General features: G+C 31.5%; 1 protein-coding gene across 5 annotated transcripts in view; it reads right to left on the reverse strand.

The window, feature by feature from the left end:
* The window catches only part of CSMD3 (CUB and Sushi multiple domains 3), a 1,176,027-nt gene that overhangs the window by 738,034 nt on the left and 422,350 nt on the right, over positions 1-15,643 (reverse strand). For all 5 annotated transcript variants that reach the window (XM_044781000.2, XM_014843283.3, XM_070481504.1 and 2 more), the window contains exon 6: positions 13,073-13,185. In XM_044781000.2, the coding sequence (XP_044636935.2) occupies positions 13,073-13,185 (113 nt within the window). The remainder of the gene's footprint in view (positions 1-13,072; positions 13,186-15,643) is intronic.

Raw genomic sequence — 15,643 nt, forward strand, 5'->3', positions numbered from 1 at the left:
TGTTGTTTAAGGACCTAGTCTGTGGTATCTTGTTATAGCAGCCCTAGAGAAGTAATTCACCAGTTGAATGTGACCACAGACTGAGTTTTCATCCTGGGGCAGAGCTATGTTGAAGGTGTCTTTCCTCTATGAAACTGAAATTATTTATTAGAATTTATCAGAATATCTAACTGTGAAAACTAGAAGAAATCTGAAGCTTTTCTTAAAAGTTAACGTTTATTTATGATATTTTGCTTTTTGCATACAGTTACCACACTTTCTGAATCAAAGAATGAACATCCTTATAGGGAAAATGAAACATAACGAAATATATGAAATCAGGCCTACAGTAGATAATCAGAACATCCTGAATCAGACACATTCATCTCATTTCCTAAATATGAGCTTAAACCTTCCCAATATCTATGTGGTAGAGAAAAGACAGATCTGTGCTACACGTCTGACAAGAGTGAGCATGCGTTTAAGGGCACCAAAAAGAAAAAGAAAAAGGAAAGAAATTGGTTGTCAAAGAAATTAATTTTTTTAAAAGTATTAAAAGGGGAAAGTGATAATTTTGTTGAATGCTTTTATTTTATGGATTTATTTTAAATTATATATGGCAGGGAGGGAAATCATAATTTTTAAATTAATTATAGGTTCTACAGTTCCAAAATATGGAAGATCTTGTAGTAAAATGATCATACACAATAAATCATAAAGAGGTAGTGGACAATAACAACAAAAAGCTGAGGAACAATGAGAAAAATTACACTATATCATATTCTCTCAGAGTATTTATTATGATTTATGAACAAATTTTCTACTTTCTTATAATTGGAGAGCATTAACTTAGCTGCCACAGTAGGGCTGTTCACCTTATCTGCTGAGGCTGCATAGTCCAATATGGTAGCCACTAACCACTTGTAGTTTTTAAGCATTTGAAATGTAGTTAGTCTGAAGAGCTAAATTTTTAATTTGATTTTATTGTAATTAAGTTGAATCTAAGTTTAGAAATAGGTAGTACAAATTATTATTCCATTAAATGCAACTTTATTATTTTGATAGCCTACATTTTAACTGTTACATTATGCAAGATGTAGTATTGCAGTGAAAGTGTTGGAAGCATACAGTGACGTAACATTATGTGTTTATTTAAATATTGTATGCAGACAGTAAGAAATACAGTGAAACCTAACTAAATCATAATTGCTAACAAATTGAAATACTTATTTCAATTCTAAGTAAATTATTCTTCTAGTCTATAAAAAAATCAACTCTTCCCAATGAAAACTTAATGTTCAATACAAGTTGTGTCGTAAGTGTAAAATACAGATTTAGATTTTTGAAACTTAATTGAAAAATAGAATGCAAAATACATCATTAACATTTTTACATAGATGAAGTGTTGAAATATTAATATTTTGAACATGGTTAAATATAATTAAAGTTAATTTTGCCTGTTTCTTTTACTTTTTATGTGGCTACAAGAAAATTTTAAATTTTATATATATAAACATATGTGTGTATACACATACCACTGTGAAGCTGAGCTATCATCAGAGCAACTTTTTTGAGTTACTGGCATTGGGAACAGTAGATTAAGCCAAAGAATTTTAGACCTGGAGGAAGTCTATTACTCCATTACGTAATGACCTCATAGTCCTGAGATGTTAAGGAATCCATTCAAGTTCACACAGTGGGGTTTGTATCCAGATTCATCAACTTTAGTCATGTGTTTTTTCTAGAACAATACTCTGGAAAGAAAAATTTATTCCTGGGTATCTCTACCTCTCCCTACTTTGTCAATCTTAGTTTTTATTGTTATTTCTTACTTAAATATCTTCCTCTGAAAAAAGTTTACTGTTTTTTGTTATACTGATAAGCTACCACAAAATCTGGAGGCTCATGTTAGTTATGGAATCTCTAAAGAGGACTTGTACTTTTCCTGTAAAGAGACAGGATATAAGCCAATGCAAGAAAGTTGTTTTCTTATTAGATCAATAATATAATGTCTTAATTTGACCTTTTCCAGTAAAAGTGAACTGGGTATTATGAAACCATTACCTTTCCTAGTAAGGGTTATTATATTTCTTTCATCTCAAGGTGAAAAGCTACAGATTCCTTCTTGGGTTTTCCAATAACAGTCAGTAGTACCTGATCTAACAAGGATAAATAAGTCTGTAACAGCAGATGATTTTATTGCTTGTTCACCACATACATACACAGTTGCAAGGAATACACTCTGCTGATGTCCCACATGGTTGATCTGTAAGATGTTTATCTGTTAAATATTTGATATAGTTTCACTGGGAATAATTTTCATTATAAAATCGACTGTATTGAAACCTAAGTTAAATGGATTCCTTTATTTTAAATCAGCAAACAAGTACTTTATTATGTAATCAAATAAATACGAGTTCCAACAAATTACCATGAAAGGTCAGGATATTCTTATTTCAAATAATACTCCTATTACTCATAATATGCTTGAAATCATCTTCCAGGTCTTTTTAGTCAAACTATAAAGGTGATGATGCTTCTCCTGCTCCTGCTGCTGATAACAGCAATAATAGCTAACATTTTATATAGTTCTCACTCTCTGTCAGGCACTATTCAAAGTGCTTTACATACATTAACTAATTTAATAACTGATAGTAATATTTTACGAACATGTCACTAGAGTGTATTTCTACAATTTTCACTTACTTTATTTACCAAATTTGATTCTCAATGAATTTTAGTCTTTTCTAAAAATAAAAAATCTATTCTGTGAATTTGCAAATTTGAGGATAACTAAGGCTGGAATTCATAGAGGAATAAGCACAGGCCTTAGACACAGAAAGCTCTAAAGGTTAAGACCTGGTTCTGCTATTTTCTAATGTGACCTTCTTGAGAGGGCTGCAGGTAGCTCAAACAGGACTTCTGAGTGAATTAGATAAATAAGTCTCTTTTGCTGGGTGATACGGCATCAGGCACAGGGCTTAGCCAGAGGTATGCAGCTCCCACTTGCCACCTAGCCTGGGTGTCCTTGTGCAAAGTACGCCTGTATAACTTGTCCCAGAGTCTTTGTTCCTTATCTGGTAAAATAGAGATAATAATGCAATCGATGGGATATTGTGAGGATTATATGAAATAATGTTATATGCAAATATTTTGTAAACTGTGACACATATACGAATGTATAAAATTCTATCATTCTTTCACATTTATTGGGCACCTATAATACAGTAAACTCTAGGATGCAGAGATAAAAAAAAGGTCACCATCTTTAGGAAGTTGAAAATTAGAAAACCAGGTAACCATAAAACAACTCAGAATCTGTTTTCTAGGTTTTATACTGTAGGTAGAATATTTATATTGTCCATATCTTTTAATTTGCACACATAGGTGCTATTCTTTTAAGTGAACAATACATCTTTTTAAATTCACCCAATAGTAATGAGAGTAATAATTTTTGCTTCTTGCTGGTCACTTTGAATTTGTCATAAACTAAAAGGGCTGGGGTGATATTGAGAATATTGAATAATAGCTGGTGGGGACTAGAAAGTAAATTGTGGATGTTGCCACAGCAGTGTCCACAAGGTGCCCTGCTGTGCCGGCTATAGCCATTTGTTGTATTATAGGACAATCCAGTGGGTCCTGAAAGAAATGGGACAGTTCAGGAGTCAGAAAGGCAGTGAAGGTACTCTGGGCCTAGCAGAAGTAGCTATTTACCAATCAGTACTATTTCAATATTTTAGTAATCTGTACAGCCATAGTTTTATATCACATAGTTACCACATCTCCATTCTAACCTAAAACTACTCTGCATCATTCAAAACTCAAGTCTGGTGTCAGGAATTCTGAAAGCTTTCCTGGACTCCCATGACTCACATTTTCTTAATTATAATACTTCATAAATTATTTTTCTGTTAATGGACTATTCACTCATCTTTTCACATACTAGACAGGAAACTCTCTGAATTCAGGGATTGTGTAATAGAGCCCAGCACAGTGTCTGGTACAGAGTAAGTTCTCAGTAATATTTTTGTTGAACAAAATTAGATGGATGGGTAGACAAATAAATAAATGTGCCATTAACACATCTCAAATGAGGGTTTCAATCTAAAAATTATTTTAGTTTCATTAAACAACATTAGCAATTTTCCTGTCTCATTTAAAAATTCAGTTAATTAAATAATTGAATAAAAGATCAGGCTAAGTAATGATAAACTTATTGTCAGATAAACCCAAAGCCTTCTATCTAACCTTATAGGATTATTTCCCAAAATGTGTCCTGAGGAATAGCAGTTCTAGGGCAAGCTAAAAAAAGCTTCTTTGCTTAAATAAAGTAAATCAGTTCAAATTTGTTTATCCCAGTGTTTCCAAAGGTTTTTGGGCCACAAAATAGAGCCCTGTGTGATTGCCCATCACCATACAATTCTAAATTTAAGGAAAATACTAAGTTAATAATATATTTATCATTTGACTAAACTTTTACTAAGTTGCCTTTAGCTATTTCTGCATATCTGTGAATTTGAATTAAACAGTGTAGGGATTTTAATTTCATCGTCATTTTCAAATGGCATAATAAATTGCCTATGAAATAAACATAAGTAAGGTCCAGAAAGCTTATTGCCTCAGACTCAATTTTTCGTAATGACTTGGAGCAATCAATCATATACTATGTGTTTCACTGCTCGTACCTGCTGCGCCTGACTGAAGCCCTTTGGTGGTCACTTTGTGCAATTATTGAATCATTACCAAAACAAAATTCCTTGTTCAGTACATTTGTCACCTCAACAGAATTTATAAACAGTGAATTTTGTTTATTAAACATCAACTTAATTAGCATTATTTTTTCATCCTTAGGTGATGTAACAAAACTGCCCTCATGAGAGACAGTAAATGTGAGCATTTAAGAATTCTTAATATGAGTAAAGCTCTATCATATATATTCATATACAAGTGAATACTAAATGGAAAAACATTGAAACATCATGATGTATTACCATAAAACAATATCAACTTTTGCAATCTACCAAATATACTTTGAAATACAAGAAATTTATACAATTATAGACTAAAAGAAGTGTGATTCATGAATTCATTATATTCTAATAATTTTAAATACTTGATAGAAATCGCGTTAACTGACGAGAAAGTCCTACCAAAAGTTAGTTGGGATAATAAAGATAGCAAATATTGTAGACTTCAGTATTTTGAAAAATTAAATTGCAGCTGTAAATGTAGCTTGAACACTATTAAATCAATAAAAAATATATTTTAGGCTTATGTAGGAAAGATAATATGTATCTTTCCTTCAGGAGATCAATTTCTTATCTAATAATAGCTGGGCTGTTTTGAAAATCTTAAATATTTCTATTTCTTTTTACTATAAATCTCAACTCTGTGGGCTTTCCTCATTCTTTCAGTTCCTTGGTTCCTCTGATTTGGAAGAGTTCTTGTACAACTTTGACTGAAAGTTGCATATTTTAAGGTACATACCCAGATATTAGTCTTGAGAGTCATGCTATGGCGGGATGGATGGTTGAATATAAATTTCAAATAGCTCCTTTTTCAGGTCAAGAAGCAAGTCTGGAAGCCTCAGTTAACAGAGGTTTACAAAAAGTCATGATTTGTGCAAACTCAGGACATGACAAAAGAAAAGCTCTCCCACCATCTGACAGGATGAAGAAGTCTAAGTTGCCCCTTTGTGTAAAAACTCTCAAGAAAAATGGAGGTTAGTGAGGAATAGTACAAACATCTACATGGATTTGTTAAACTCTATTTGCTAAAGGAATTAATTCTGAAATCTTACAGCATTGAGTTATAGAAAAATGTAAGCCCCTTAAAGACATATCCACACTCAGCAGAACATCAGAGTATTATCTGTTGAAGGATGGGTGTTGGGTGGCAGATAGCTGTGAGTGAGTTAGGGAGTCAGGACCCTGCCTTATGGTAAAGGAAAAAGAGAATTTGAGGTAGAAAATGTGGCTTAACGAGCTCTATCTAAAGAATGGATGGAAGACCCAGCAAAACGTGTCATGGAGTAGAGTCAGAAAGGGGGACAACTGACCATGCTAAAAGAGCATACCACTGTTGCCTTGTTGACATCATCAGTAGATGTCTGCAGGATTCTTAGTTGCCAAGAAGTGACATCTCCACTGAAACCAGCTAATATTCATGAGTGAGAACAAGGGTTTATAAATGGATCAGTCAGCTTCATCTCATCATTATTAGGACTCACAGGATATCACTTAGATCTAGAAACGTTCTTTAGAAAGGACAAAAGAGGTGATCTAAATCCTGAAAATTTGAACATTTATCCCAAGGAAGCTAAATTAACACGAAAGAGACTTTTATCCTAGAAAAGATTGACAGGTTTTAATTTTATTCTATTATCAGCAGGAATGTGTGAGCCAAATCAAAATGTTACACCAAAATAATTTTTTTTTCAGTTTACAATTGTCAGGTACTACATTTTAAACCTACTGTATGTTTTAGAAAATATTAACCATATTATAACTGTTATTTGATAGATTATCTCCTATTCATAGTAGTTGTTGTATTTGAAGATAGTAATCTAAATCATAATCATTTTACTAAGGTATTTCTGGATTCTCACGAAATCCATGAGATTGTAACATAAGGTTAATGTAATGTGTCTCACTTTTTAAGGTATATCAATAAAGGATGCATATATATATATATATATGGATTAAACACTGACATAAGAAAGAACACTTAGCAAACGTAAGCATTAAAAATCTTTTTTCAAAGTAACAATCTGTAATATTTTCCTTTTTGACTATAAGTCACAGTCATTCTAGTACCAATGTCATAGAGATTGATTCAATTCCATAGAGAATAATAGAAATTTTATAATAGAATCGCCATGCAATCTTAACTATGCTGATTTCTATGACTATTTCTTAAGTAGATACATTGTTTTCTTTATATTTTCCTGCTGTACTTTGCTTAAGAAGACATTATTTTTTGCTTTTAAGTGATCCTCTTTACCAGAATCTGAATTTAATGTTTTCAAGAGTGCCTTTTTCTCATGAATGATGCCCATAATAATTCTGGGTAGTCTCAGTGTTAATATGCATCATTATCTCATAACCAAAATAAAAAGGACTATAAAACAGCTAGGCGAGATAAAGGAAATTCATTATTGTTAATATTTTACTTTATTTTTAAAATCTCATTTTATATATTAAAACTATATTCTAATTCTAAACACAATAACATGACAATTTTTAATTCATAAATGCTAAAATGTTTAGCAAGATAAAGTATTTTACTAGAAATGTTTATGTTTGACTAGAGTTAAGCAAAACTGAATCACTAGCATTTGTGTTTCTGATATACAACACATCATTCAGTTTACTAAACTGTTTTTCAGTAGAATTTGTATTTCAGGGAAATTTGAAATGAAATGACAATCAGCTAGTTTACTGTCAAACACCCACAATTTATGAACAGAATTTCAGGTTGGAAGATACATAAGAAGATTGGCAAATAACTTTTAAGGATTGAAGTGAAAAAATAAAAATAGTTAGTTATGGAAGAATGTAATTCTAACATCATTATCAACTAATATGGTAAAAGGCCTTACATTTTATATTGACATGCCTATGCAACATACATTTAAATCACAGAAGAAAATGCTACCGAGCAGTTTTTAATGGTTGTTTTAGACAGACCCGTGGTTACTTAAAACATTTGGACTACTAAATATCTTCTTCTAATTATCTCTGCTGGTTGTGTAGACTGTGTACTAATTAAGATGATGAATCCCACAGACCAGACAGATTCATAAAACAAGAAGTAAAAGAAGTTTCTTTTTTTTTAACCCCGCAATAAATTTTTTAAAAAAAGCATTTCCAGGTGAAAGTAATTATTTAGCATTAAAGGTGACAAAGAAAAAAAGATGATACTAATAATAAAATCAAAAGGAAGTAAAGTACAAGATTAGAAATTATTCTCGAACACTATACACCAGTGAAACTCAACTTTCTATTCTCTCAAAACTCAGTAAATGAAAATAACTAGTTTACTTCATAAGCTTAAAATAAATCAGTTTGTCTATGTTTGAAAAGAGGATTATTTTGAGATAAGAATTCAAATACAGTTCACAAATTTTCCAGTGACATGTACTCACTAAAAATTAAATAATACCTACCATAACATGGAAAAAATATATATGTTGAATATTTCTTGAATTGTTCTGACAAAGCCCTGTCCACTATCTGGAAAGGAGCCAGTTTGTTCCTATCCAACATTCCCATGACAGTAAACTACACTGAAATTTTCCCAAACAAAAGTTTTGATCTCTTATTATGTCACACTTCTACCTCCAATGACAAAATCATAAACATGACTCACAATGGTTATCAAATTTGAGGAGAGGTTTCACAATTAGAATGGTGGTATATGATTCCGTGTCTTTTATTAACAATGGATATATGAAGATACAGCAAGAAAAACTGATGTCTAAATAAAATTAGAAAAAATATATATAATTAAACAGATTGCTTTGATGCTGTGCTCTATTTTCAAACTTGGACTATATTTATGATGGAAAAAATTCTGTTATACAGAGGAAACTACTTCTTAGTTTTACTTACAAAAATCGTATTTAAAATTGGGTTCTAAGGAAAAGTGCTTTTTCCCTGGAGAAACATAGGTATCCTAATTTGTGATAGTAAAAAATAAAAAACCTAGCATTTTTCCTTTTTAATTGTGTTTCCTGAATTCAAACTTTATATTTGATCACAAGTTTTTAAAGTACCTGTACCTCAGTGTTAGAAAGTATGTTTCTCATCTACTCCATATTGTTGAGTATCTCCATCCACTGAAGTATCTTTAGTCACTGCATGTCTAACTTTTACTATAAGATATCCTAATATCTTTTGATTTGCACAACAATTATGTGTCTGGCTCTTGTAACTCTCTTTACTGATGGGGAAACCAAGGCTCAGACAACTCACACATCAATCAGTAACTTCAAAATTCAACCCTCATCTTCTGACCCCAAATCCTATTCTTTCCCTGATACACTAATGCTGCATCCTCAATAATCGTATTTATCTTTGTTCAATAACTGTGTACACATTTATGTCAAAACATTTCCAAATGTAAAAAATGGGATAACTATTCCAAAGTTATTTTTCACTTAAATTATGTGTATCTAAAATGTCAAGGGTCTCTGTGTAATTGAAGTTTATGGCAGTATATTTTCAATACAATTTCTGCCCATTAAATATATTTTTCTTACCAAAAAGATGCACAGCTGATCCCAAAATAACGATAGTCTCTCTGAGAACATATGTAAAATATATTTCTTCATAAATTAAAAATACACCTTATTATTATTGATGTATCATTGTTAAATTGAAAATAAGTGTCTATAAAATATTAACCTGCATAGGAAGAATCACATAAACAAAATCATGGAAGAAAAGGGAAAAATCAAAATGTGATGAAATCTGTAAGGATTTAAAATCTTAATCTATAATATAAGAATATTCATATATTTAGGTATTTGGAATTAATTAAATGCTGTAATGTCAAAGACAATTTTGTGGACATCTATAGCTACAGCATGTTTGACTGCACATTTTTAAAAAAGTGTGAGATGTTGAATAACTTAAAATGAAAAATGTAATAATATTCATACTAGAATAATTGAGCCTTATGGATAAAAAATAACAGTTTTTAATAAATATCATCTAGAAGTAAAATTTTATATATTGGACAGGTGAATATCATCTGAAAATCCCCCTCCAATGTAGAAATTATAAAAAAGTGATCAAAAATTTATGGAAATGGAAAATAAATAGATTTTAGGTTTATAATAAAGATCAAGTGACAATAATATGGAGATTTCAACAAATAAATAAGAGAACTTCCAAACACCACAGTTAAAGAAAAGTTACACTATTTATGTGTGAAGTAGCACAATTCAAGTTCCCATCAGAAGAGGTTTAATAGAACCTGAATGTAGGAATATTAAATAACAAAGATAAATATAGCAAAATGATACTGAAATGATTTTCTTTGGAGGAGAGTTGAAATTAAAGAAAAAAATTTTTTAAAGCATAGATTAAAGAGTTTTAAAAGAAGAGATTTCCAGCATAAACAAACTCAGGGGGGAAAAAAGAGACGCTTTTGTTTATTTTAGATGAGAGTGGGCATATTTAATGCGGGACCTGGGGAAGGGAAAGCATTTTCCATATCAAAGACATTTTATTTAAATCAAGACTTTTCTTAGTACTTTTAGGTTAGACCAGAACTATATTTGTTAGTATGTCATCCTCAACCTCTACTTAACTCTATTATAATATCTAAACTAATAAAGAAGCTGGCCTACAACACAACTGAAAGGACGCTTTACTGGGGACAGCATGTTGGTGTGTTTATATACCTAGTCCATCAATTATTGGACAAACCATAAAAATTAGCTAATGGCATTCAGGAACCCTTAGTAGTCTGTAGTTAATTTTCATGGTATTTTATAATGAACACAGGTTGAATAGAAATGCTATGAGGAAAATAATCAGTCTTTGGAAAACTACAGTTCCATTAAAACATTAAATGAATTCAAAATAATAGATAAATTGAAAATAATTACTGAGCACTTAAGTATTTGAGTTATTAAGAAATTATACTACATGGAGACTTGGTTGTGTCTTTTGTATAGTATATTCCACAAAATTTTCTATCTTGAATCAGTTTTAATTTAGATATCACTGAAATTAAATTGTAGCATGGAAAAATCTAAAAAGCATGATTACCATTTCACCTAGGATATGTAATTCAGTATGTAAGAATTATAAATTTTACAGCTATTTATGTTAGCTTACTACATTTTTTTAATCCAAATTTCTTTATTTGATTATAATTTCAAGAATTACTTCTCTATGTGAATTTATGTTATCTAGTTAAAATATTATTTGGAGATAATGCAATTAGAAAAATCAAGCCTGAATCAAGAAAGTTTTAAAACGATACAATGCAAAGGTAAATTTTTATATAATAAAACTTTTTCTTGATTTCATTATAAAATCATAGCTTCCATTTTCTTATGTTCTTTATTTCCTCTATACTGTGTAGATATAGGTTATACCAAAAATTATCCTCTTTTGAGCTCCTTTTCCTGCTGAAAATAGAAATAATTCATACCCCATAAAACATTTGCCTTCTAATTTACAACAGTGAATTCACTGATATGCTATTTTTCAGTGCTTAAACCAGATAGGCAATGCTGGAAAATCAAATTGAATCTTGAAAGTATTATAAAAGTCAATTTAAGATCAGCGGGTAGAATACTGAAAATAATAATAATTAACACACAAAACTACCGGCAGCTTTGCACTATTGTCTTATAATGCAATACAACCCTATCTAAAGACACCAGTTTCATGAATCCATACTGCATAAAGCAACTGAAGTACTATTTTATTTCTGAGATTGGAGATCTATTTTTTCTTCTTGGTTGTCCATTTAAATATAAAATAGGTGCTAATTTATTACTATTCAGTTAAAGAGTTGAAGCTATCCGACTGAAAGATTCCATGAATCTATTAGAAAAGATCACCACATGAGTCAAAGATGAAAGTCTTTTGAATTTCTGCCATGCCATCTGCCTTAACTCATTGCAGAGAGGAATCAGAGCCATAAAATTATGTGGTTGGAAAACTCCACAAGGGAAGGGGTCAACACAGACACAAACAGGCTCCACAATAATTATATCTTTTCAATAAAAAGCATTCTCTGATTTCTGAAGTGCACAAAACTTTTGAAAACTGCAATTGGAAACTCAACAAAATATTTTTGCAAATTTAAAAGCGACACTGGCCAAAACTGGTAAGATTCAAGTTACTATGCCCTGGACAGTAATTTTTAATAAAATATATGAAAATAAATTTTTCTCTGAATATTTAATTTTTAATTTTAAAATATAGCAATTTATGATAAGTAATATATTCTATTATGAGAAATGTTAATAAAATGCATATCTTTAAAAGCATATTTGTATTCATGTTTCCATTAAAATTAACTACATTAGAAATGTAAATTATAGATTTTCCTACAGTGGATTTTGTCTAAAGTCTTTACTTTTAAGTTACTATCTTAGGGATTTTTATGACAGTGACACCCATCACACTATTATAAATGTCAATATACCAATCACATTAATCTGTTATTATTGTGAGAAATCCTATTAATAGAACACATATAGAGAGGTTATCGGTCTTCAAAATATAAATTAATTCTTGAAATTTGTATTCCAGAAAATGACATGTGGTCTAATACCATTTTAAGTGTTACTATAAGCTGCCTAAAGTCACAATATTAAATTTGCAAAGTGCTTAAGACTAAAGACTACTAAAAAGGAAAGCATTAAAAAGAACAGATAAATGGAAAAATGTAACTCGAGCAATGCTCACTATTCCCTGAATAGTAGTTGATGCACTACTGAGAATGAAATGAATTATTTACAGAAGTAGTCTGAGGATAAAGTACACTAAATTCACATAATATTACTGAACATTGTAGAAGCTACATTTTCATTATTTATCTTCATAATAATCTTCTTCTAAACAAAGAGCTTTTGTTAAGTTAATACATCAAATATTATATCCTGCTTAGTTAAAATTATGCCTGTTAATAAAAATGGTAGATGATCCTAACAAGTTTAATTAAACTAGCAACAGCAAACACACTGTATATGAAAAAGGATTTCAGATGATGAAGACGCTATTTACAACTGCAGATTTTCTGCAGTGTTTTGGAGTATAGCTTTAGGTAGCATGTCCAGTTGCTGAAGCACTTTATTAAAGTAAAATATTACATCTGTTACATATTACTTTTTAGAGGTCACAATATTCTTTACTCTGAACATGGTGCTATAAAAATCAACTAACTTTTACATTGTAATTTAGTTATGATCACATTATTGTCTCAGCAAGAGAACAACCATTTATACTTATTCAAATTACAATTTAAAAATGATAAAGATATGTTGCTTCTATCACAAAATGCAGTTGTGTATACTAAAATCATTTTACACATCAAAAGAGGCAGAGGTATTCATTAAATATACCTTGATATGGAGCGCTAAATCCACGATATCGGTGATTGCTGTCTGTAACAAAATGCAGTCTGAGCCAGTTTTTGTTGCTGATAATTGGTGGTGGTATATTCATTCCAGATAACCTGAATTATGGAAGACAACAACAAAAAAATTTAAACAGCTTTTCAGCAGTAAACATTTTCACTGAATTGGGACCCAAAAAAATGTCTACCTGTATACAATATGCATGATTTTGCATTGCTGCCTTTTTAAACACAAATAAAATAGTTATTGCATGCATAGAAAAGTCAATCATAGAATAGTGCGATTCCACACATGTGCTGTTCCAATCAGGTTGCATATATTAATAAAATCAACTCTAAACTGCATATGAGTTTTGATTCACCCAGATTTACCACAAAGATAATAAATATAATGAATGCTGACCTGATGGCATTGGTCATTGTGTTCCCTATGAATGAACTGACACAGCACACTTACAAAATAGAAAGACTTCAAAGCAACTGATATACATTTTTCATCTAATATTTTCAGTATTTCACATTCAATGGCAAGTTTCACAATGTAATTTCATATGATAAGCATTATTTTAATGTAATTTCACAATACTATAAATTTTCACGATTAGATTTAATTATAATATATTCTTCTATAATGCATTGGCGGTCTGCTCCAATTGATAGGCAGAAAACACATTGTATTTTGGATATATATTTAGTCTCCAAATATCTAGTTACAAAGGTACTATTTCATAATCTCCGTAGAGCAAGGCACAAAGCAAAATTTTGAAACTATGCCCCAGATATTGGCCACGATTAATAAATGAACTGACTCTCTTGCTCTATAATCTTTTGAAGATTTTCAGTGAAGCAGTTTTTATAATTTCATTCAATAAAGGAATACCACTCCAATACCTAACCATTTAAATTGTAGGTGTGTGTTATAAAGCCAAGACAAAATATTCTCAAAAGCAAGATTCTTACATAGCAAAGGAGAATTTCAGACTAAGGTTTCCTAATAACAAGTATATGATGCATCATTACATTCTTCAAAGCACGCACTTTTCTTTACCAGAAGGCAAAACTGACAGCTGATTTATTTGTGTGTGCGTGTGTGTGTGTGTTGGGGGAGATGATTACAACTCTTCTCTCAGTTCTTGGCAGTCAGTCATTCTAGGGGACCAGAAGGGAGAGATTGGAATACCTGTCATTGCACATGCAATCAGTGGTAAGGTGTAGACACAGTGATGCAATGATCCTCTATCCAACACCCTCCCTCCCTTAACCCCTAAAATCCACCTTTCCTAGGAATTTTGGAGCTAGCCATCGCTTTTTGTGGATGACCACCTTCCATGGCATGGAAATAGGAATTCACCACTGTTGTATCATTGTTCCCATGGGTGTATTGAATGGGCTTGGCAACACTATAATGTAATCCAGTTTTCTTGAATTCTATCATGAACAAGTTGGGTTCTATTCTATACATTTCTCATTTCTCCCCCCACAATGGAATACATTTTTTTTAACTTTGCCCTATCAGTGCCCTATTGTCTCTTTTCATAACAGTGACTGTTTATTGGTCCAGCTAACTGTTTTTTTCATATCTGAATTTAGTAAATCAAAATATATATATACTTGTATAATTTTAAGACTCAAGTTTTAAAATTTTACTTCATCATTTTCAGAAAATATCCAATTTGCCTATTGGTTGGTTTGGTTGAAGTAGAAATTCAATGAAAAAATACTTGGATTTGGTACAATTATATTTCCAATAGAGTAGCATGTTTCATGTCAGAAGTTGATTTACACTTTGGTCATCTTCAATTGCCTGACTTGATGAGCATAAATATCCATTAGGGAAAGTTTAAATTATTTTTTATTTTATTTCTTTTAGGAAGATTAGCCCTGAGCTAACTGCTGCCAATCCTCCTCTTTTCGCTGAGGAAGACTGCCCCTGAGCTAACATCCGTGCCCACCTTCCTCTACTTCATATGTGGGAAGGCTACCACAGCATGGCTTGCCAAGCCATGCCATGTCCGCACCTGGGATCTGAACTGGCGAACCCCAGGCTGCTGAAGTAGAACGTGCAAACTTAACTGAAGAGCCCCTGAGCCAGCCCCAAAATTATTTTTGACAGATGGCACACATTTCTAAAAGTAATGAGACTATAATACATGGATGGTGTAAGACACTGAACTACAGTGTTTGGAGAGAGGCTCTTAGAAGATCCAATAAATAAGAAGCAACACAACAATGATATCAATAAAAGTGAGAGAGGAAAGAAGACGAAATAGACAATAAGAGGATAAACTTTCCTCTTTCTTAGGGATATCAAAGATAATTTCAGCAATAGAGTGTAGTAAAGGCAAGTAATAACTACTATGGAACTATTGTTTGCAACTTGAAATCACCTTCAGGAATTGAGAAAGGTGGAACTGAAGATTTTAGAGCTGCAGTAGCGAGAAGCACAACATGCATGAGGCGGAGAAAACAATGCTGGTTTAACAAGGGTGGAACTAAAAGGGTATTCTTGACAGCCTCAATGCTTCAGCTCATGAAGCAGAAGTGCAGAAAAGCCAAG

The sequence above is a fragment of the Equus asinus genome, chromosome 12 (genome assembly GCF_041296235.1).
Source record: "Equus asinus isolate D_3611 breed Donkey chromosome 12, EquAss-T2T_v2, whole genome shotgun sequence".
NCBI lineage: Eukaryota > Metazoa > Chordata > Mammalia > Perissodactyla > Equidae > Equus > Equus asinus.